Source organism: Propithecus coquereli, unplaced genomic scaffold (genome assembly GCF_000956105.1).
Source record: "Propithecus coquereli isolate 6110/MARCELLA unplaced genomic scaffold, Pcoq_1.0 Scaffold210, whole genome shotgun sequence".
Lineage (NCBI taxonomy): Eukaryota > Metazoa > Chordata > Mammalia > Primates > Indriidae > Propithecus > Propithecus coquereli.
This window is the reverse complement of record NW_012146079.1, coordinates 1,103,456-1,126,849: the sequence shown is the minus strand read 5'-3', so window position 1 is coordinate 1,126,849 and position 23,394 is coordinate 1,103,456. Positions and strand designations below refer to the sequence as shown.

General features: G+C 39.6%; 1 protein-coding gene across 4 annotated transcripts in view; it reads left to right on the top strand.

Moving 5' to 3' along the window:
• The first annotated feature begins 553 nt into the window (after positions 1–553).
• The window catches only part of RGS7 (regulator of G-protein signaling 7), a 446,139-nt gene continuing 423,298 nt past the window's right edge, over positions 554–23,394 (top strand). For all 4 annotated transcript variants that reach the window (XM_012644352.1, XM_012644350.1, XM_012644349.1 and 1 more), the window contains exons 1-2: positions 554–882; positions 1,936–2,062. In XM_012644352.1, the coding sequence (XP_012499806.1) occupies positions 1,985–2,062 (78 nt within the window). In that variant the 5' untranslated portion in view covers positions 554–882; positions 1,936–1,984. The remainder of the gene's footprint in view (positions 883–1,935; positions 2,063–23,394) is intronic.

Sequence of the window (23,394 nt, the reverse complement as noted above, 5' to 3'; positions counted from 1 at the left end):
CAAGTGGCAAGCTTTTCACCCCGGGTTGGCAGCCTCCAAATCGTTTCCCATTTCTCCAACTTAGCAGGAAGCTGTGAAAGCCGCAGGCGAACGAGGCTGAATGAGTCATTGGGTCCGGCCATTCCTTTCAGTCCTAGAATGTCTCAATGTCTCTCTACTCTGTTCTTTAAGCATAATAATAATCAGTCACCCGCTTCCCTGGTACTGTCAGCGCGGTCTTCAGGCACGTGATGGAACCTGCCGGATGCATGGGCCCCCTGCCTGCGTCCCCCAGTCCGTCCACCCCGCACCCAGCGCCGAAGCCCTCCCTGCCTTTCCGGCTCACACTGGGCGTTAAGCTCCGGTCTGTCCAGGCCCGAGCGGCGCGCACACCCGGGCGGTGTGCGGGAGCGCGTGCTGGCCGCGCCGGGCAGGGCTGCCGCCTCCCCGGGGGCGAGAGGGCGGGGAGGCCCGGGCCGCCCGGGCGGTGTGGCGGCGGCCGAGCCGAGCCCAACCGAGCCGGCACCTTCGGACGCCCCTGTCCCACGTGACTGTCCCCTCCTCCCTCCTCCCAGTCGCGCGCACGGGCCGGGCGTCTCGCCTCCCGCGCGCGCTCGGCTGGTCCTGGTCCCCGGGAGGAGAAGCGGAGGAGGAGGGACGAGCCGGCGAGGCGGCCCAAGGGAGCGGGCGCGAGCGGCGGCTGCCGGAGCCGCCTGTGCACGGGCGGCGGCGAGGGTGGCGGTCGCCTGCGCGGGGAGAGCCGGGGCGGCGCGGAATCCGCATCCCCCGCGAGTGTGATGAAGCTGCCCTGCCTCGCTGCTCCGCTTGCCGCCAGCTGACAGCGCCTGCACCCAGCCCGCCCGGGAGGGGAGACGCCGCGGGGCCGTGACCTTGGCGGAGGAGGTAAATAGGGGAGGCGGGCGGGGAGGAGGCAGCGCCACCCGGAGCCCTCCCGGCCCCCGGCCCGCGCCTGGCCCTCGCTGTGCGCAGCGGGAGCGTCCGCGGGCGCAGGGCAGCCGCCCCCGGGACCCCGCGCCGGGGCTGGGCTGCGGGCTCCGAGCGCTCGGCGCGGTCCCTGGCGCCGAAACTGCTGCCTGGAGCCGGCGGCGGCCGCGGCGGGGCACAGGCTCGCCTGCCATTTGCTGCCGCCGCGAGCGCCGGGCGAGGGGCGCTGGGGCTCGCCTGGTTTCGCCTCTTTGGCTGGTGGCTTTGAGGCTTCTGCAGTTAGGGTTTCACCCCTGGTGACCTAGGTAATTGCCTGGAGGTGCGACCTCCCACCCGTTCTTGTTGCCGGGACATATTCTGGTGCCTTCTTGCAAGGTTGGGCAGGGTTACCTCCTGACTTCCGAAGCGGAGTGGGGTGACGGGAGAGGAGCCTGACAGCGCAGGCAGGAGAAAGTAGGCGAACATCCACTCTGGGTCTGTGTGGGAGACCCAGGGGAACGAAGAGCAAACACATGTGCTGGAGAATGACACTGGGAGTGGACCTCTCGGATGCGCCTGCATGTGGGGAACTAGACAAATACCCGCGAGAAAGTGTGCTGCCCACCCAGCTCCGGGTGTCGCCTTTCCGCCCTTTGGGAAAACATCATCAAGTGGAGATGCAAGTATTGAGAGAAAAAGAGAACTCTCTGTACTATCAGAATGGTACCCATGGGTTCTTAAGGTGAGCATCAAGCACTTCTTAACACGAGTACCCAGAACGTGAAGTCAAAACCACAGCCAAATGGCCATATCTAACTGGAAGATTGGAATTTCTTAAAATTTCCTGGGGGCATTGTAGGTGTAAATTCATTTTTTAAAATCCATGTCCTGGGTCACTTCCTCCAGCCAGCCCCAGCTTGTGGGCACACTCTGTGTGGGGTGGGTGCTGCGAGCGATGAAGATGAATCAGGGCAGTTGGCCCCCCTAAGCACTACCACTAGGTCTCACTGGAGTCTCTCTAAACCTTTGCAGGGCCAACTGGTAATTCCTGTAGCTGAGAGTGGACCAACTTTTGGGTGACATGGCCCAGGGGAATAATTACGGGCAGACCAGCAATGGGGTGGCAGATGAATCACCCAACATGCTGGTGTACAGAAAGGTAAGAATTTCTTCACTTTCTTGGAAAAAAGGGAAACTTCTGGCTTTCTCAATTTTTTTCCCCTCTAAATCAGAGTATATGTCAACTTTGTGGCCTTGTGGATTCCCCAAATCACCGATGATTATGCGCTATACGTGAAGAGGATCTGACGTTCTCAAGTGACACATATGTGTAGAAACACAACAAAGTAAATGAGGCCTCACACTTTCCCTGCTGGTTTTACATAGATTAATCTGTCTTGAGCAATCACAGCCAAGTTTGGGCATTCCAGATATTTTGTTTGTTATACTTATAATTTAATAGCATCCATAGTAATTTTAGAAGCTTTTTTTTTTTATACTCCCTCTAAACATTTAGGTTATAATAATTACATAAGTGTATCACATTTTGGAAATAAAAATAGACCACTTCGCAGTTCTGTGACAAGAGTGAATATGTCTGTGTGAATGCATGCGGTTTCATGATTTTACTCCTAACTAAACAATGGTAGTTTTTTTGTCGTAGCCTAAATTATTTCTTTTACTTTGTGTTATGTTTATTATTTTGCTTGTGGCTGTTTATGTTCTAGTGTCATGCTCATTAAATAAATCTCTATATTCCAGAAGTTTTTTTTTTTTTTGGCCATAAACAGATCTGATAGCTTTATGCATTTAATAGAAATGTTGTCAACAACAAACTTGTAGACATTGAGCCACCATAATAAAGATGCATTTGAATATTGCATGTGCCTTAAAGTGGTTGCTTAGGTAACTTCACTCTGGCTATAATCAACAATCTTACTTAAATTAAGGGTGCAGTATTCTTTATTTAACTTCTGCACCAATCGTTTCTATTGCATTTTATGGATGATTTTTTTTTTTTTTTTAGCATATTATCGGGAGTGCTTATTGGGCCAGATTTCTTCAGTAAAATGCTAACAATGGTAAAAAGGAAACCATACCTTGAAACTAAAAAAATTGTGAAAGATTTTGATTAGAGTGAGCCCATTGAAGAGTCCAGGATGAGTTTGCATTTGTTTTTTTTTTTTTTTCAGTAAGAGGATCAGAGCCGATTATGAATAAAGATGAAAGGCTATGTGCCACCTTGACCTCACTAAATAAAAAATTTTCATCTTTGTAGCCCAGAATCATTAAAAGGTAGTGATGAATATATGTTTGAGGGAATATTGTTATTGCTTTAATGAGAAGATCCTGGCACAATGCTAGCTGTTTTTGTCTCTAGCTTTGCAGAAAGTACTATAGTGCATACCTGTGACTGTAGTTACATGTGTCTAGGATAACACAGTGTGATGAAAGAGAAAAACTGGGGATTAGTTGTCTATTTTAGTCTTAGAGCATTCTCACTGCATAAATCGGGAAAATAATCCACTTGAGCTTAGATTATTACTATTGTATGCCTACGCTGATTGAAATAACTGCATATTTGCCTATTCTATTTAGGGTTAGTTTTGAGAAAAAAACATTTTAGGGGGAAGCTGGGCGATTTTAAATGAGTCATGATATTTTCTATAGTTTGGTATGACTGAATTTTGTAATATACAAGATGTGAGAATTTTGAATTCTGTTTTATGGATGTGTGTAATGTGGAGAGTTGCTTTTGGATGGAAAATTATAGTAGTATTTTTTCTTAGTTCAAACAACTGGATTATTTCTGTTTCCCTGGAAAAGATTAAGGGCTGAATAGATCAGACACCTAACTGTTATCTTGATTAGAAATAAACATAATGTGACAACAACCAGTGTCATCATGAGAACAAATAAAATAAGAAGAAAGTAGTTTTAGAAATAGTTATTTGATTATTTATTATATCTGAGCCTCATATTGCTAATTTTGAATTTACTCTATACATTGTTGTATGGCAACAAATTGCTATTAATTCTACTTTTAAGTTAACAGACCATGATGATTTCAGGAAGAGAATGTAATACTTCATTTTTTTAAGCATTATTTTGTTGGTTAAGCTTGAAATTTCCATGATACTCATTTTGCCATCCTTTTTTTGGCTCTTTGTGTTTAGGGTTAATGACATATATAATTTATTTTTCAGAAAAAGATTTCCCTGGTCAATCATTATTGGAAAAAAGTAACTCCTTTCAGTAAATTTTACTCATAATGCCTAACTATGGATTGCTTGTCTTTCCTTTTATTCTTTGAACGTATTATTTTTTTACTTTCCTTTTGATATAAATAATAATGTATAAATCAATGCCAGATAACTTACAAAGAAACACAGTGTCCTTGGTTATCATATGCTGGTTATCAAGTCAAATGGTCTATGTCTTTGTGCAGGCATGCAATATGACATCATGGATTTCATATGACCTTTGTATGTCTATTTCTTGTATCTTATATGGATTTTCCACTTAATATCTTCTTAGTAGAGGTCAAATTTTAATGTGAAGAAGAGCAAAGTAATTGGAGAGGGGTATAAGTCAAATACGTGTGTTCAAATATTTCAGCTGTTCCACCTGCATAAAAGAATAAGCACTATATTATAATGCTTATCAATCGGGAATTCAATCGAAGGTTTAGGAAAGAAGTTCAGTTCCAATAGTACATTGCTCAATAAGAGCAGAGGGAAATGGTGGAGGAATTACCATTATATTGACTCATGTCAATTTTCCACCTCTGCTTCTCTGTCGAAGCACAGTTCTTGAAACTGAGTTCTAAATCAGCAACATTCATGGTGTCATCACCATTCCCCCCACTCTTCTACCCACGACACCTCGTTTCCTTGCTGCTCAAGATTCTGATCATTTGCGCACACTCAAGATGTGTATATGCTGTTTCCATTTTATCTTCATAGGCTGTGAACGACACCTAGGAACATTCCTGTGAGGGGTAGGAAACAGTGAGTGGTTACCAAAGTGGAATACACAGAAAAGCTGGGTGTGTGAATTTCTTGTTTGTCTGATGCCTCTCTCTACCATGATTATCCTCACACAAATTATGTAAGTTCCTCCAAATCATGGAAAAATTCCAGGGATCTTTTTTTCATGGAGAAGTCTATAGTGATTTATGGAAAAAATGCACAGTGGATAAAACTCTTGATTTTTCTGGCAGAGTGGATGCCAGCCTAGTGAAGGCCACAGGTGACAGTAATGTTGCCTCCTAGGCAGGGTTGGTGCCCGCAAGTCAGTCTCCTATGTTTGGCAGTAGCTTTTTGGCTTAACATGAGCAGTCTCTATTTGATGTCAGAGATAGGTTTAAAAAATACGTATGGACAAAGTATTTGCCTTACTAATTCTTTGATGTATAATGCTGCCTTTTCATAAGCAGGTGATTAAACTAGAGTGGTTATGTTGTTTGATGTATCTTATTTCAAAACACATAAAATTATGAGGTTTGATCACTTTTATTCCTGGGGCTTGTTAGGCTCCCTTCAGACAGGCCCTAACTAGATTGAAACTAGAAGTCATCAACCTCCTTGAGAAGAGACCCGATTAGCTCCAATAAGCATTGCATCCAGACCAGCTTCTTGTAGAATCTGTAGCGGTGACGAGTCAGAACTCAGTGCTGTCTTGGGTAGATGGATCTTAAACACTGCTTTCGGTTTGAGTCTGTTTTGGATGAAAACCATTTCTGTGCACCTCTGGCTGAAAAGGACTACCAAGCTAGAACCCAGAGCACAGGGAGACACTCTCCAAATCTGGTGTCTGGCCGGCACGCTGCCCACCAGACAGTATACATCACTTTTTGTCCAGAGGCTGACATTCATGCATTTGGAAAACAAAATTTCTAGGACACTTTGGGGCCAGGGTTTCGAATTGGCTGGAATGCTGGCTTCTCACTAGCAAGAATGCTCAAAAACATGTCCAATAATTTCCGATATCATTGCAGCAGCCGTTTGTGCTCCAGCTGTCAGAAAAGAAAATGAAAATGTTTTCCTCATTTGGTGTCTTACTAGAATGCACAGGTTTTTGCAAACAGCAAACTTACCAATTCACTATGCCTCTGCCCTCACCTCCTTCTCTCCACTTTCCCTTTCCCCCATTCTTGCCTTCATTCCACTCTCTGCCCTCCTGTTCTCTCTCTTCATTTCCTATAGTTTCTTACCTTCCATTTGTTTCTTTTTATCTTTTCCTTTTCCAACCAGAAAAGATAAAATGTTCACTAAGATGCTGTTCATTTTAGTTGCAAAAGAAAACACAATGTCTTTTGGAGAAGAGAATAGATATTAGCCTTGTTTGAGTACCTGTGAAGCACAGGCACTTGGATAAGTCTTTTAAACATGGTATCTTGTTGTGGTAGTGATACAAGGTCAGTGTTAATGGCTCACGACTGCTTCATTCTGGAACAGCAACGTGGGAGCGCTGGCCTTTCTTCCACAAAGGCACAATGGGAGCTGACACCCCACTAGGAAGGTCACCTGCGCTGATTAGCTCAGCCTAGACGTTGTGGAACGCTACTTCTGAAGTCAGTCTGTTCTGCTTGAAGAGGCGTATGTGCAAGAAAGAGAAGTGGCTTGATTTGTTCTTCAGAAGTGATTGAGCTACAGACATCACCAGTCTCTTAGTGGTGAGGTAGCTGACATTTTCTACATCAACTCAGGGCATTTGGCTCCGTAGACTTGCCAGTCTGGTCAACCTTGGGGGTGTCAACCCCTATAGTGAAAAATAAGTTGTTTTTTTCTTTTTCAAGACAAAGTCTTGCTATGTTGCTCAGGCTGTTCTTGAACTCCTGGGCTCAAGTGATCCTCCCACCTCAGGCTCCCAAGTAGCTGGGACTACAGGTGCGCATCACTGTGCCCACGTTATCTTTGACATTTTTGAACCTTAGTTATCTTAATCTGTCCGGGTTTACTACGTGTTAGTACAGAATATTTACAGGTGACAACAAGACAAAGACCCCTTAGAAAAGGAAAGAATGTGTGTAAATAGATCATTGCAAATGGCAGGGGCCTTTTAAGCCCTCAGATTTTTAAATTAGGGCCTCAGATGGGAGATAGGCACCACGAGAAATGTCTTACCCTGTCTGAAAAATTCTAAAATGGAGTGTCTCCTCTAAATCAGATTATTTGAAAGCCCCTTTCTGCACCAAGGGATGTTGTCTACTATAAATATGTTCAGACCTGTTTTTCTCTCAGTGACACAAATGTTGACATGTGCCCTGAGATAGGATAGAACCATCATTGGTGATATTTTCATGATGATATTTCTCGATAAGAAGTAGGTAGAAGCATTATATGAGTAATGATTTAATGATGAATTTTGGATAATAATTAACTTGAGTTCTGAGCAGGAAAGCCTTGCAGGGTTGAGCTCTTTCCTCACCAGTCATTGCTTGTCAGTGCTATTTGTGGGATTAAGATAAGGATTTGTGGCCTGAATTTTATTTCTTTCATATCCCACCTCCAATCTCTCTGAATCTAATTGATCAGAGGAAACTGCAGATGTACAAAGGAGAAGCTCTCTAGGGATTTTATTGCCTTCTAATAGCCTTTGTGGTTCTGTTGAGAGATGGAAAACAGGGTATTTTTAGGCAGTGTGGGTGACAGAATGTGATCACTGCAGAGACTACAGAAATATTTTGGATTTGGACAGTTTAGTGACTTAATAAATGTTAAGTCTCCTTGAAAACAGGATTGTGGAAAATAAGCAACACGAACAAGTGACCCTTGCTCCCCACTTCACAGCAGTGATGAGGAGGCATTTGAATGTCAGGGTTACAGAAGCTTCTATTCTAGAAAATATCAACCTCATTGTAAAATAATTGTAAATGATAGAGTGGGTGCCCAGTTCCTCAGGAAACAAAGTCCCTGCTTCTCTCTTGCACTTGCCCACAGCAATATAAAGACTTAACTTGTCCTTTTTTTTTTTTTTTTTAATTCCCTTTGTCTTGTGTCTAACTCAATCAACAAAGGTCTCAGGACATTGGAACTCTACTAGACAACCATGACCTCGATTTTAGCTTCATCGAAGTTGCCACCTGGTCTAGATTAGAAAATATTTTGGCCGAGGGGCTGATCTAGAAAGATAAATTGTTATTCTGTTTTCCGAAAAAATACACAGAAAAACGGCAGCTTTGTGAGGTCAGCTGGGTTCTCCAGAAGAAGTCTAGGAGCCTTCTTATTTTTGGTCCTTTCTGGTGATTAGCAAGTAAAAGTTTTCTTAGGGAGACAGTGGACTGAAATGGGAGAAGCATGTGCACTAGAATTGGGTAGTCTTGGATTTAAATCTCAGCTCTGCTACTGTTTAGTTGAGTGCTTGTGGGTTAATGACATAACTGCTTTCACATCAGTTTCTTTATAAAATGATGAAAAAAATGTTTTCTTCATAGGGCTGTTGAATGATAAAATGAGATAGCCTCGGGAAGGTGTCTTGCATAGAACCTAGTATGTATTAGGTCCTCGATAAATGCCTGCTGTTATAATTAACATTATTATTAGCTTATTACTATTTAATAAAAAATATTAAACACCTTGGATGTGCCAGGTGGGGAACAATATGTTGTCATTTTTTTTGATAAAGGGAAAAAAGTGAACATTTTTACCACCTCCACTCGTATTTTTCTGGTAGTGTAAATAGGCGGATTCTGTAGGATACTTTGGTCATGCCATTTTTATGACACAATGTCCTGTCTTTTATTGTTTAGCCCCATATAGCTAGCTGCTTCTACTTGTTAATAAGCTCTTCGAAGTCTTGTCTTGTATATCTTTGCAGTGTGCACAGTTCCTTGGATATCACATAAACTACATGATGCCTTAGAATCCAGGAATTTCCAAGGTGAAAGAGAACTCAGAATTTATCTACTTTTTTATTTTGCGGATTATAAAATTTAGGATCAGAGAAGTAACACAATTTGTCTAAAGTCACACAGCTTGAACTCGGGTCTTTATTTATTTGTCTATGATATTTTTGTCTCTCTTTAAATGCAATAATCTTTATGTTTGTAATTCAGTGTCAGCAAGTAATCAGCACGCTAGCTGTTCCATGGACATCCACGGATTACACCAGGATGTCTAATCGCCCACTATAAATAGATTAACTGCCTTTTTCCTTTGACCTGTAGGAAACCCCAGGAATGAAAAGACTGGGATCTTAGTCTGACCTATTCTGGTACTAGTTTTGTTCTTCTTTGATCCTGGTTGGAAGCTCTGGGCTGATAAAGACCCAGGATTTGATGCTCTATGGAAGTGCTGTCCAATAGGACTTTCTATTGTGATGGAAGTGTTCTCCATATGCACTGTCCAATACCGTAGCCACTAGCCACATGGTGGAATTGAACACTTGAAATGTAGAGAGTGTTAGTGAGGACCTTAATTTTAAATTGTATTTCATTTTATATTTATTTATTTAGAGACAGGGTCTTGCTTTGTTGCCCAGGCTGGCGTGCATTGGCGTGATCATAGCTCACTGAAGTCTGGAACTCCTGGCCTCAAGCGATCTTCCCACCTCGGCCTCCCGAAGTTCTGGGATTACAGACATGAGCCACCATGCCCAGCCAAATTGTATTTAATTTTGATTAATTCAAATTTAAATTTAAATAGTCCATGTGGCTAGTGGTATTAGATTGGACAGCACAGTGATGTGGAATAAAAGATTTTGGAAAAATAGCATCAAATCCAAGAGAAGAGATAAAAGAATATGCTATACTTAGCTCAACATTTGCATACAGTGCTTAAAACAAACTAGGGCTCAGCAGATGATTTTTTAAAAAGAATACAAAAGAAGTTTTAAAGGAAGACCATGGCCTGATAAGGGAATGGTAGATATCATGATAAATGACATCGTTTAGTCGCTTTATGCCTTTGTTTTTTTTTTTCAACTTTTGGTGGTCTGAGTGGGTAGCCCTCCTAAGGTCAGATGACAGAGGTTGTCTTTCAGTAAGCCAAAAGCCTGTGTATAGCATGAATATGCCATGCAGGGAGCTTATAGGGCCTCAGGTGATTTGCTGATGTGCAAAGTATTTCAACTAATCCTTATCTTGTAGCATCTCAGAGATGCATCAGAGCCCTTCCAACTTCTGACAAGAGTGAGGGGAAACCAGAAGGTTCTAGGTGAAAGCAATTCGAAGTAGTCAGAATCTTTTTTGAGAATTTGAAATTGGGGTATAATGGAATCTATTTTATTTTTTTATAAGCACCATTCTCTTCTTTATGTCTCAGAACTTTTAAAGGAAGGTGACAGACCACACAGAGATAGTAGTGGTGGAGAGTCACAAGACTAGAAGTCAGTAGGGCTGGATGTGAATTCCTGCATCACGCCTGACTAGCTGTGTGAGCGTGGGTCAGTTTCTTAACTTCTCTTAGTGTCCTTTCAAGAACAGACTTTGCAAAGGGCTTCCTGAGCAGTCTTCCCCTGCTTGCTGGACGTCCCCGTGGCTGTGGGTCATTTAGAAACCCAATTGACATGATTTCCCCTGTTTGCTCATTGCTGGAAGATGTCAAAAACAATACAAATCTACAAGACCTTCATTGGCCCCACAGAGCTCTCAAGGTCAGCCAACTGGTTCAATAGAAATGTTTTCTCTAGTACAGAAATCTGTGGAAATTTTTCACCCTTAATAGTTAAGATGATGTATTTCAAAGGATTTAAAAAAAAATAAGAGTACCGTATAGACAGAACACATTAGTACCAATATTACTATTAACACATAACACTACTAATATTTCTCTCTTGGAACTTGTTTAGGTGCATTTCCTCCAGAAATCAATGTCCTTTGTCACTTGTTCTAAATTTTACTCTTAGTGTTTTGTTTTTGGACTTTTGGTTTATTGTTAAGTATTGAGTGTTTACTTGCCATGTGCCAGATCTTTTACATATATGACCTATTTTCCTTAAAATAATGTGTCCCAGGACCTAGAACAATGGTACAAAATATGTGTCCTTGGATATCGGTTGCATAAATGTATCAATGAATGAATGAATTAATTAATTAATAATAAAATGAATGAATGCCTGGCCCAAAGACTCTACTCTTACTTCTTCACTGTGTTGCTGTCTAGATAAATTAATGGACAGGACACCCAGGATGTAATTCCATTCATTACACATGCATGCAGCCTTGGCTGTGTATCGAGTAGCTGTGCATGTGGTAGGCACTGAGGATGGATTTATGGGCAACTAGACATGGTCTGAGCCATCACGGAGCTTATTTTACAGTGGCAAAGACAGATGTCAAGCATCTCATCATAGAGTGATTAATGCCATGAGAGAGGAAGAACTGCGTGATATGAAAAGTAATTTATTTTGGTCATCTGGTTTCTAAAATAAATATTATGTTGATTGCTATCTTCTGATTATGATTTTGAATGCCTAGCACAGTGCCCAAGGTCTAACAGCCTCTGGCACTTAGTAAATGCTTAGTAAATGAACTAAATTGAGCTAAGCTAATGTTGAAAATCCTTAGGGCTTTCCTGAAACAGATGAGGCAAAGGTGTTGATTATGTATCTTACAAAACCAAAGATCTCTTTCCATAGGCTGCCAATCAAGGTTCCCTAATTCTGGCTACTGAGGATTGATGAGAGTGGCTAAATTAGCTAGCAAGAAAGTATAAAAAATAATTTTGTAATTAGTAATGTAGTTGTAGTGTAACGTACTTGTTAAACTTAAGGATTTGCACTCAGACTGCCTGAGTTAAAATACACTTAATATGAGTCGAATTACTTTACCTCTTTGAGTCTCAGTTTCCTGATCTGTAAAATGGAGGTGTGAATAATAGGTTACTATTAGGATTATATAAATAGTGCATGTAAAGCTTGTATAAGTAGGAATTCTTCCATGTATATTAACTATTAATTATAAGTGTCCAGAAAAAAAGGACCTGGATTTCCCTACAAATGGAAGCATCTAAGAAGCATTTTCCTTTAAAAATTTTCTTAATCATATTTTAGAATTTGCTGCTCTTATTGGCTCTTGATAGTTTGTTTAAAACTGTTTTATATGGTACATGTACAATAAGAAGTACTTAAAATTTTTCATTATTGCACAGTTCAAACAAATACAAGAGTAGAGAAAATAATATAAGGACCTTCATGTTCATGTCCCCATCACACAGTGTCAACAGTTATTAACCACAGGTAAATCTTGTTTCATTTATACTTGTCCACTTCATCTATCTCTCAGTTGATTATTTTGGAGCAAATCCCAGAAAATATGTCATTTAGGATATAAATTCTTTAGTATGCATATGAAATATTAGGTATTTTTAAAGAAGATAAAGGTAAATAAAATAGTAATTAGTATTTGCCTTGGATGCTTAGAATAATGACATATTACCTTATGAGCTTTTACAATTTTTTCACATTTATACAAATGCATCGATTCTTTATTTTTTCTCTTCTTATTGTGGTGAAATACACATGACATAAAATTTACCATTTTAACCATTTTTAAGTATACAGTTCAGTGGCATTAAGTACATTCACATTGTGTGTGATCATCACCACCATCCATCTTCAGAACTTTTTTCATCTTCCCAAACTGAAACTCTGTACCCATTAAACAATAACTCCTCATCCTCCCTGCCCCCAGCCCCTGGCAGCCACCATTCTACTTTCTGCGTCTCCAAATTAAACTACTGTAGGTACCTCATATAAGCAGAAACATACAGTATTTGTCCTTTTGTGACTGGCTTATTTCACCAGTATAGTGTCCTCAGGATTCATCCATGTTGTAACACGTGCCAGAATTTCCTTCTTTTTGAAGGCTGAATAATATTCCTTTGTATGTATATACTACATTTTGTTTCTCCATTCACTTATCAGTGGGCACTTGGATTACTTTTACCTTTAGCTATTATAAATGATGCTGCAGTGAACATGGCTATATAAATATCTGTTCGGATCTCTGCTTTCAATTCTTTTGGTGTACACCCCAAACTGGAATTGCTGGATCATATAGTAATTGTATTTTTAATTTTTGAGGACCTGCCATACCGTTTTCTGTAGTGGCTGCTCTGCTTTACATTTCCACCAGCAGTGCTCAAGGATTCCGATTTCTCCACGTCCTCACCGACACTTGTTATTTTGTTTCTCTGGTGATAGTTGTCCTAATGAGTATGAAGTGGTATCTCATTGTGGTCTTGATTTACATTTCCTTAATGATGGAGCATCTTTTCAAATTTTTATTGGCAATTTTTATATCTTCTTTGGAGAGTCAATGAGCTTTTAAAGACGGAGGTTGGATTGTCCTTAGTAAGGAAGGGTTTGGTCTTATGGACAATACGACCACTTAGATTTCTGTCTAACCAAAATTCAGTTATTTTTGTTTGTATTTCTGAGCTAGCTTTTTAATAATGGGGAGGTCTTTAAAGACTTTGTAAATTTTTAAATTGCTTTACATTCACTTATTAGCTCAGTGTCCACTGGGGAACTATGAACTCTCAGCTCCATAGGTTAATTTGTAATTTTGTTAGCAATTGAAGTAATTTCATGGGGGTTCCCCCTTTCTTGCAGCACCCTGGTTGACCTTATCAGAGTAACTAATGTTACTCTCATTTCCTGAGATCTCCTTTATTGCCACTGGACATTGAAATAACATCTGTCGAATCTCTTGATGAGGATAAGGATTTTACCTGCTGGTGTGCTAATGGGCCTAATATTTTCTTAGTCCTCCCTCTCTGATGAGATTGCTACAGTGGTCACGATTTCCCACAGGACTGTTATTTCCAGCTGACTAATATCAAGGCAGTTGAAGAGTTAAACTGTACCAGACTGTGTGGATTTGAATCCAGGCCCTGCCACTAACTAGCTGCATGACTTGGTCAAGTTACTAAACCTCTCCAAGGTTCACTTTACTTATCGGAACATTGGGGTAATAACAGCACCTGCCACATAGAGTTGCTATGGTGATTAAATGAACAAAGACTTAGCACAGTGCCTGGCATAGAATAACACAATGCTAACCATTGTTATTGGGTTTGTATATTTCCCTTTCTTCCTCTCCCTCCTTCCTTCTATCCTTCCTACCTTCCTTCTTTCCTTCCTTCCTTTTCTCTTCTTCCTCCTTCTGCTCCACCTCCTCTGCTTCCTCCTCTTTCTTTTTCACCATTTTCCATCCTAATAGTTTAAAGAAGCAGCAGCATATAGAACTCCATATAATTTTTTACACTGAACATTTTAGTTTTAGTAAATATCTGACAAATTATGTTTTTCAGTTTATAAAGCATTTTTACATATATACTCTCATTTATATGTAAGAACCTGTGGACTTGTTATTAATTATTTTTATTTTATGGACGGCTTTCATGGAGGTTAAGTGACTTGTCCATAACACATCTAGTGAGTTGCAGACATGGGACTCAAATTGGTTCCAGATAATCGTGGACAAGTCACTTTCTCTCTCTGAGCCTCAGTGAGAAGTGGGGATAATAGTTCCTGCTTCTAATCAGTTTTAACCAGTGACGTTGTAAGGATCAAATCTGATGCCCTAAGAAATCAACTCTGGAGCTACCATTTAATGACTGTGTCATGTGGGTGGAATGTCTCCATGAGGTTTTGTGTTTTAATATGTAAAATCTGGGTCATATAAAAATAGGGCTGCAACATACTTGGTGTCTACCAAATGGTGGCTACATTCAAATCAAGTTTTTCCTACCAAATAAGGTCCCCTAGATGGAGCACCCCATGCAGAGACCCTCATGCCAGTCCCATTCCTGTGAAGTGGGTTTCTCTCTAGCTCCCTGCCAAAGCCTCCTCTCTCCCTTCTGCTCTCTTCCTTCTTTATATATAACGCCAGGCATTGATGTTCTCATTACTGCTTCCGTCTCTCCCTCCCTTTACTCTCTTGCTTCTCCCATTTTCCTTTAACTTCATCCTGTGCTTCTCTGATCCACTATCTGGTGTTTTATTTTGCTTCTAATTTCTGTACTTTTATCTCCCTCCCATTTGTATTTTTCTCTTGTCTTTTCGTTATTCTTACCTTTCTATCTTTAGCTTTTAGGATATCAGAATGAAACCTCAATAATTGACTGTTTGAGCTGATGGTAGTGATGAAGTTTAATTAATACAAACAGTAAGGTAATAGCACATTGAAAAAAAATTCAGTTTCATTTGTTTTGAATCTATGAAATAACTGCTTTTGGGGGTGTTGGGATGGAACAGGCAACCCACATCTCTTAAAGAATCTTGTAAATGCTTTAAGGAATATCACAGACTCTCTTACAATTACTTTATTATTCTTGTCTTTTTTTGGCTTTGTTTGGTCTCCCTATCCTTTTATTCCTGATGCATTTAAATTTGGACAGCATTAGTGACTATAGAGCATTCCCTCTATTCTGAAGGTAAGAAGAGACACGTATTTGATTACAACCAGCAAAATGACTATTCATTTAAATTAGTGTAGAAAGATCATTTCAAATGGCTCTCTCCTTTCATCTTAAATCCTGGTCTTAGGAAGTAATTTATTTTTGTCAAACTATTTAATTGACTTGATGTAGCTTAGTATTAAGTCTTAGTATCGATGATTTGGGACGGGAGTTTAAATGGCTTCAATCAAAAGCAGTTTATCTGTTGGAAATGGGTTCTAACTCTCCTCATGAACTAGCATTGGCCTTAACACTCATGTGATAGTCTTACTCTGAAAGTTTGTTAGATACTAATTAATTTGCTTGCTCTGTATTGATTTGTTTGACTCAAAGCTTGTTGTCACTTTATAAAACTGAAGTCAATCTCTCTATCCTTAATATTTTCCTCTTCTTCTGTAGTAATAGCACTCCCCATTCTTCTGGGCACATGGCCCCTAGAATAAAGATTACATTTCCCAGCTCCTCAAGCTGCTAGGCATGGCCATATGATATCTTTTGGCCAATGAGGTGTGAACAGCTGGGATGTAATATCTGCAAAATGCCTTTAAAGAAAGGGGATGTACGTTTTTTTTCTTTTATTATTCCTGCTGGCTGGGGAGCACTCATCTTGGCCAGGGGATGAAAGCTGAGTGGAGATGATGGTAGAACAATAAAAGAGAATGAATCTGAGTCCCTGACGCTTACAGAGTCACCATACTGGCCTGCCCTGCCTACATAAACTGTTAAGTTAGAGAAAAAAATAACGTCTATCTTCTTTAAGCTATTGTAATTTGGGTTCTATGTTACCTTGCATCTAAATGGAAACCTAATCGATTAAACAACTCTATCCAATGCCTTTTATTTTTAATCTGTAAGATAGTCATAAGACTCAAGTTTTATTTGGAATATAAGTTTCTTATTTTATTTTAAGAACAATCTATTTGCTCTCCAGGAATAAATCTAGTTTCTTTTAAACAACTTAATTGAGAGACTCTGATTAATTATGCATATGGTTCAGTTTACTTTAGCAAACATTTATTGAATAATTATTATGTGCAAGACAATTTTCTAGAAGTGGCTGGGGTAAAGATTCAGTGATGGTGTTAATATGTTCTTTATCAGAGCACTGTACAATCCCAAGGTTGGAGAACCTAGATTCAAGTACTTTCCACACATATACACACACATATATATATATACACACATATACTGGGAGTATATATACATAGAAATGTATATATATTTATAACAACCTCATAAAATTGATGGAATAGTTATTCAATTTCTTAGAATTTCTGTTTTCCTATAAGGAAACTGAAGCCTGGAAAGATTGTCATTTGCCCATATCAAAGAATAAATGCTAATAAAAATCTTCTGATTTATTTTATCATCAACTCATTATGCTAGGGGTAAGAGGAAGACAATTTTGAAATATTTAAACATATTTCTTTGCCCAGAAAATTGGTTACTTGTGTGACAGGTTGTGTAGCTAAAGAAGCTCTTCTTGCAATGTCTTTGCTTACTTGGAAGTTTAGCTGATTTAAAAATGGAATCGTTTTACATAATAAAACAAAAGCTGCTTGAAGTTGTAGAGATAGGCCAATACTGCATAGATTTATTTCAGTGCTGTATTTGATAAACTATTTTATGTTTAGAAGCATTTTATTAAACATATTTATGAAAAGTAGTATGATTTTCCCCTTTCGTAGTATCTTTGGTGGAAATTATTTGACCATTACTGCATAGATTTATTTCAGCGCTGTATTTGATAAACTATTTTATGTTTAGAAGCATTTTATTAAACATATTTATGAAAAGTAGTATGATTTTCCCCTTTCGTAGTATCTTTGGTGGAAATTATTTGACCATTCTTAACTATGGAGATAATGTACTGAGTTTGATTTTAACAGGGTCAAATAAGTCCATCAATTTATGGTGCCTCAGTATATAAAAAATATCCACAAAACAAAGCAAAATATGGGCATTTCTACTATAGCATAATACATGTGTTCCTTTAAAAAAATTCCACATTCTGAAAAATCACACACTAAAAATAACTGGCATTTGGAGGAAAATAGAATTGGAACAGATCACTCAAAACATTTTAACCACTCAAAACATTTTATGTTCTAATTAAATACCAACCAAAACAATAGCAGTTTTATTAAAAATACTAGTACAACTGTAAAAACACGTGAACTTCCCTACAAATCAAGAAATAACACGGTAAATATCAGACATTATCTTTAAAAAGTAAGGGAGAAGGTAGCTTGATGGAAGAGTCCATAGGGAAGTATTGAGTTGACTGAGTTATGGAAACAAAGTCAGAGGGACATTCGCACCTGAATTTGCAGGTGGAGAAGCAGTGACAGGCTTAGCATGAGTTGGTTCTGGCTCCTCCTCTAGTGTTTGCTTGTTTGTTTTGTGCAAATATCTGAGAGAAATGTGCCATAAATGCTTTTGAAACCAAGCATGTAGGCAGATTGAGCCAAGAGGAAGAGTGTGGACTAAATGGGCAGTGGGTGCAGTGCTGTACTCCTCCGTGGCTTGCTAACCACCCTGAGTGTGTGGATCTTGGTGGCACAACATATAATATACTAAGAAAAACTACGCAAGAACCAATGAGGCTTCCATGTTGGATGGCCATCATTCCCTGATTTCCCAGCTGTGTGTGGGTGGATTCTTGCACAGCAATATACTCTGTTTGAAATATACTGTCTGTCACATGACTGTTAAACGTCTCACTATTGAACCGGGGAGGCCTGCCGAGTCAGGGCAAGAAACAAAATGAGTGTGTTTGAACTGAGGATAGTACAAGGGAAAGAGTATGAACAATGGAGTAGAGATAGATAGAAAAATGGAGGTGCATGTTTTGAGAACCAACCCTACGCCAAATTTTATTTTGTTTGATTTTTGTAACAGTGCAGTGAGGTAAGTATCATTCTCCCATTCTGTAAATGAGAAAAATGAGGCCCAGAGAAAGTAAGGATTTTTGCCCAAGATCACAGAGATAGAAATTGTGATGTCAGAATTTAAAATCCAGTATGCCTAACTCCACATCCTGTTTTCTCTAAACTACACCAGGCTACCTCCCTACTGGGTTGAAATCTGGAGTCTGGAGCCCATGTGCTCAAGTCAGTGAGCCGCCACTCTGTAGCTTTGTGAACTTGATAAGTCTTTTGAACTCTCTGAGCCTCTTTATCGTCACACGTGAAGGTACTAGGAATATTCTACTTCAGAGGATTATTGTGACAACTGTGTGATAACTCACATGGGAGTGCTTTGTAAATGTTAAGACATTATGCAAGCAATAAGGCGTTTTATTTTCCCTCCACAAAACCTCCAGCTCTTTACATTAAGAATGATTATAAATAATTTTTAAGACTATAGAGTTAATAGTTTATATAGTCATAAGAAAGAAAAGAAAAAGAGGAGGGTTTCTGGAAGGAGGCAAAGATGTTTGGTTCCAAAGGAAAATGCATCTGCATGTGAAGAAAGCCGAAGCAGGGACTACTGCTTACAGCTGCAGATGTTATTGAAATTATCCATAAAACCAAACAGGTGGCATGTCTTTCAATCCTGCCTGGGGCTTTCTGCAGAAGCAAAAATATTCTTGCCTGGATTCCTATATTTTAGGAATTATCCTTCTCCTGGTTCCCACTTCCCTCCCCTTCTTCCACATATAGACATTCTACGATCGAATATTTGGAATGATTAAGAATGTGCAGAGGTGGCGTGCTCTGCAAATGTATTTTGTAGGATCTACATAGTCATATGGTTGTAGAGGAGGGGCTCAGGAAGGCTTAGTGCCAATGAAGTCTTACGATGCCTCTGAGAAGTCGGACACTCTGCATAGCATCTCCTTTCTCAGTTCTATCAGGACAAATGGCTGCAAAGCTAATCTGAGATGCTATCAAGATATTTTAGCCTCTCTACTCCTCAGGTAATTCTGGTGATGCCAGAGCTATCTAGAAAAAATGGTCTGGGATAAAAATCATTCTACTAGTACTGATCTAGAAAATGTTCTCTGTAAAACAGGTTGGACGCTAAAAAGAAATGTAAAGAAGAAAAATCAACCGTAATCCCACTGCTCTAAGATAATGACTGTAAAATATTGATTCGTTCTTTTATATATACATATATATATAAATTTGCATACATATGAATGTGTGTGTGTGTGTATATCTGTAGTGTGTGTGTGTATCAGTCATGATGCACTAGAGCCAGCTTAGACAGGCTTCTGTACCTCTCCCCAAACCTACAAGTCCATGTTCACTGATACTAGAAGATTGAGATCAGCCATGGTGGGATCTTAATGCAGTGGATCTACCAGCCCATCACTCTATGTGTGTGTGTGTGTGTGTGTGTGTGTGTATGTGTGTGTGTGTATCCGTAGTGTGTGTGTGTGTGTTTACTTTTTAATCTTTTGAGCTCTTTAAGAACAGGATCTGATTGTGATTTCTTTGTGTGTCACTATAGAACCTAACATATTGCCCAACAAATTTGGTAGATTTTTTAATAAATGTCTGACAAATTAAAGAATGTACGAAGAAGAGGTTAGAATTGTGAATAAAATTTTAACAAAAGATTCAATACATTTGCTGACTAATGTTTTATTAATAAGCAGTTCCACAAACCCAGACAAAAATGGCAGTTTCAAAGTTTTCTCTGTGACTTGTTGAATTCATAGAAATTGCATTTGCTCCAATTCCAGGGGCATTAAATATCCATTGTAAGTCTCCACCGAGCGGAATGTGCATAGGACTAATCCAAAGACCCTTGTCCTGACTTTGCTGGATATTACTAGGGGGTTGATTTGGACAATCTGTTAGGTCTTGATTCCTAAATTTGTGACATGTGCATGTGTCTGTGTGTATGTGTGTATGGAAGGGCTACAGGCCATGTAAAGATGATTTCCACGCGGTGCTAAGTTTTCAAGATGCAATCCTGGGTGCTGGAATAACTTTCTGTGATCCCCCGGAAACCTGAGAGACATACTTCATCTCTCAAGGTTACAGACTCCCCGTTATGAGTGGGATTGGTCTTTAGTTTCTTGCCGTGCTGTTTTAATTTTATTTGATTTAGCCCTACTTATTAGTTTGGAGATTGAAATAATCAATGTTCAGGAAATTAATTGCCCCATGAATATTATTTTTGACTGCTCAGAACATTAAACTGGCAGAACCTAGTGCCCCTGCCTGCTGATTGCTAATGACTCCTAATATGTCATAATTTAATAATGCTTGTAGAAGTAAATGTTTGCTTTATTTCGTATTTGCGTATATTAAAAAGTCTTTGCGTAACTCAGCTAATGATTCTTGAAGTGAGTCTATGACTAGAATACTGGTAGGGCTTTCTGCCAAGAGGTGCCCTTTTCAAATTGCAGTTTCTTCTTTAGTAAAGACACAGAATGGTCATAGCATTCAAGGGAAACTGAAAAATCCATGCATATTTTATGCTACTTAAAAAAAAAAAAACTACAGTGTGGAAAGAGAGCTTCATGAATTGAGTGGGTGCTACTGTTTTGCGGGGAATGCTCAATTTGCTATATAGTCCCTTCTCACTATATTGCTCTGCAATATAAAAAGAGCTTTCTAGCCATGACAGCCACTCAGCTGTAGAATGAGCCGCTCTAGTAAGGTTTCCTCTCCCGAGAGGCGCACCAGCTAGAGGGACTGACCACTTGGAGGGGTGGAGGGAGTCTCACTGAAATTATTAAAGAATCTCATGTTCTAGAATGATATTTATGATCCAGCCAACCCTAGTTGGACTCTAGTACTGGGACTCTTCATCTTCATTGCTCTTCAGCAACAAGGAAGTGCAAACCTGAGGATGAACCTTGCTATTTCAACCATTGGCCTGGTGATTAGTGGGAAGATTGATGACTCCTTAATGGAAAAAGATTTTTAACTTTTCAATTAACTGCCATTTTCATAATTCAGTCCAGAAGCTGAGAATTCTTAAAAGCTTTTAGTCTTCTCATTCATTTTCTGCTTATTCTAGGTAGAGACTTGATCTCTGGTTTATCTTTTTTTCGGGGGGTGATGGGGGAGTAATATACATATTATATATACAATACAAATTTCACTGACTTATTCCATAGGTATTATATTTCTGAGCAAGTTCATTTGTGGTTATGGCTTTTGGTTTTTTTAAGTATTATAGAACCAAACAATGTTCATGAAACTATAATGTTATAGTTGCTATTGCAATTATATTTATTGTTATTTATGTAGAAGTCATCTGTCACAGAAACTTATTAAAACAGAGAAATACGAAGTAATTTTTAATTAAAAAGATGAGAGAACTAAGATGCAACATAAAGAGAAATTTTTTTTGTACTAAAGAAGAAATCTAAAACTCAAACAGGCTTTTAATAATCTTGCAAATAGATCATATTATCTATACAAAGTATAATACAGATAGTTTTAATATCCGCACTAAAATAAGAAAATATTGTGAATTTCCTTAAATCACTGTTAAATTATTGAGATTTAAGTCAAACCATGACTATTAGGCATAGTAAAAGACTGTCATATCATAAGATTTAGACAGTATTTTGGACCATAGAAAGTGCTTTCAGAGGTATTATTTCTTTTTAGTCTTTGTAGTAATCCTCTTTATGTATGGTAAATGAAAAACCTCAGTCACAGATTTCGCCAAGATCTTAGATATGGGGACATGAACCCAAGTTTTCTAACTCACAAAGTAGTTCTTGTTCTCCCAGCTCAAGTCTCTTCTTATCCCCTAGCCTTACCTGGATGTCAGTTTGAATCTATCCATCAGAATGGACTCAAAGCAACAATTGGAATGACCCAGCCAAGACACACCACTAGATCAGCCATGGCAACTTTCCACATGTGAAGCTTCTCTCACTCCAACCACCCCATCTCACCAGCTGCGTGGTTTTCTATTGAAACCAGTAGTCTAGCAGCCCTTGAGAGGAAAGTGGCCGAAAAAGCCACGGGAGACAAATGACAATACTGTAGCCGACGGTGCCTTTTAAGGAGCGCCTGGGTCTGTGTCTCTGTTGATCTGCTTGGAGATTCTTGCTAAATTACAACTACTGAATTTCCTTTCTTTTGTTTGAAAGACCTTTCAAAACAAAATAAAGCCTTGCATTTGTTATCCTTTCTCTCCCCCAGGTGGGGAGTGAATGGAGACAGAGTGGAGGGGGCAGCTTGCCCTCACCGTGCATCATTTTGGAATAGAACTCGCCATCCCTTGTGGGTGGCCGGGGTGAAACAAGGGCTGGTGGGGAAACGGGCCTGTTCTCTGCGTTCCTAGAATATCAGCCACCCTCCGAGGTGGTTCAGAAGTTGGAATTTTAATTTTTTTTTTTCTTATTCCTCTTCATGTTCATTTGTGTGCAGAACTGAGAGTTTTTACTTTACTGGCTGTACTAAGCCCTCTAAGGAAAGTGAAGCTGCCAGTAAGTTTCTGCTTTTGTTTGGCTTGCAGATATGCAAATGGAAGATGTAAAACACAATCAAGTTTTCAAAACAGCTTCCCACAATTAATTAGGTTTTCTCTAAAAGGGAAGTGTTTGATTGTGTTAGATAGTTCATAGACTCTTAGACTGTGAGGGAGCGAGCCACCCAGCGGTCCCCAACCTTTTTGGCACCAGGGACCATTTTCATGGAAGACAATTTTTTCCCAGACTGGGCAGGGGAGGGTTTGGGATAATTCAAGCACATTACATTTATCGTGCCCTTTATTTCCGTTATTATTACAACGTAATATATAATGAAATGATTATACAACTCGCCATCGGTTGGGGGCCCCTGCTCTAATTCACCCCTCCCTCCTCACCGTGCCAGAGTTTTCTCCCTGTGTGTGACGTCTCTTAGGAGAAAGGAGTCCACATCCTAAGAAGGCAATCATGGTTGGACACCTCAAACCATTATCAATGAGTCCCTTACATTAATATAAAATGTATTTTTCTGGCATTCTTTCACTGTGGTTCTAATTTGCATTTTTGGATTTGCATAAGATATCTAATCTTCTTTTGCACAGATCACTTCACCTATACCAAAATATCAATCATGGCTTCCCCAAGCCTTCTCTTTCCCAGGATTAGTATTTCTATTTCATTTAATCAAGT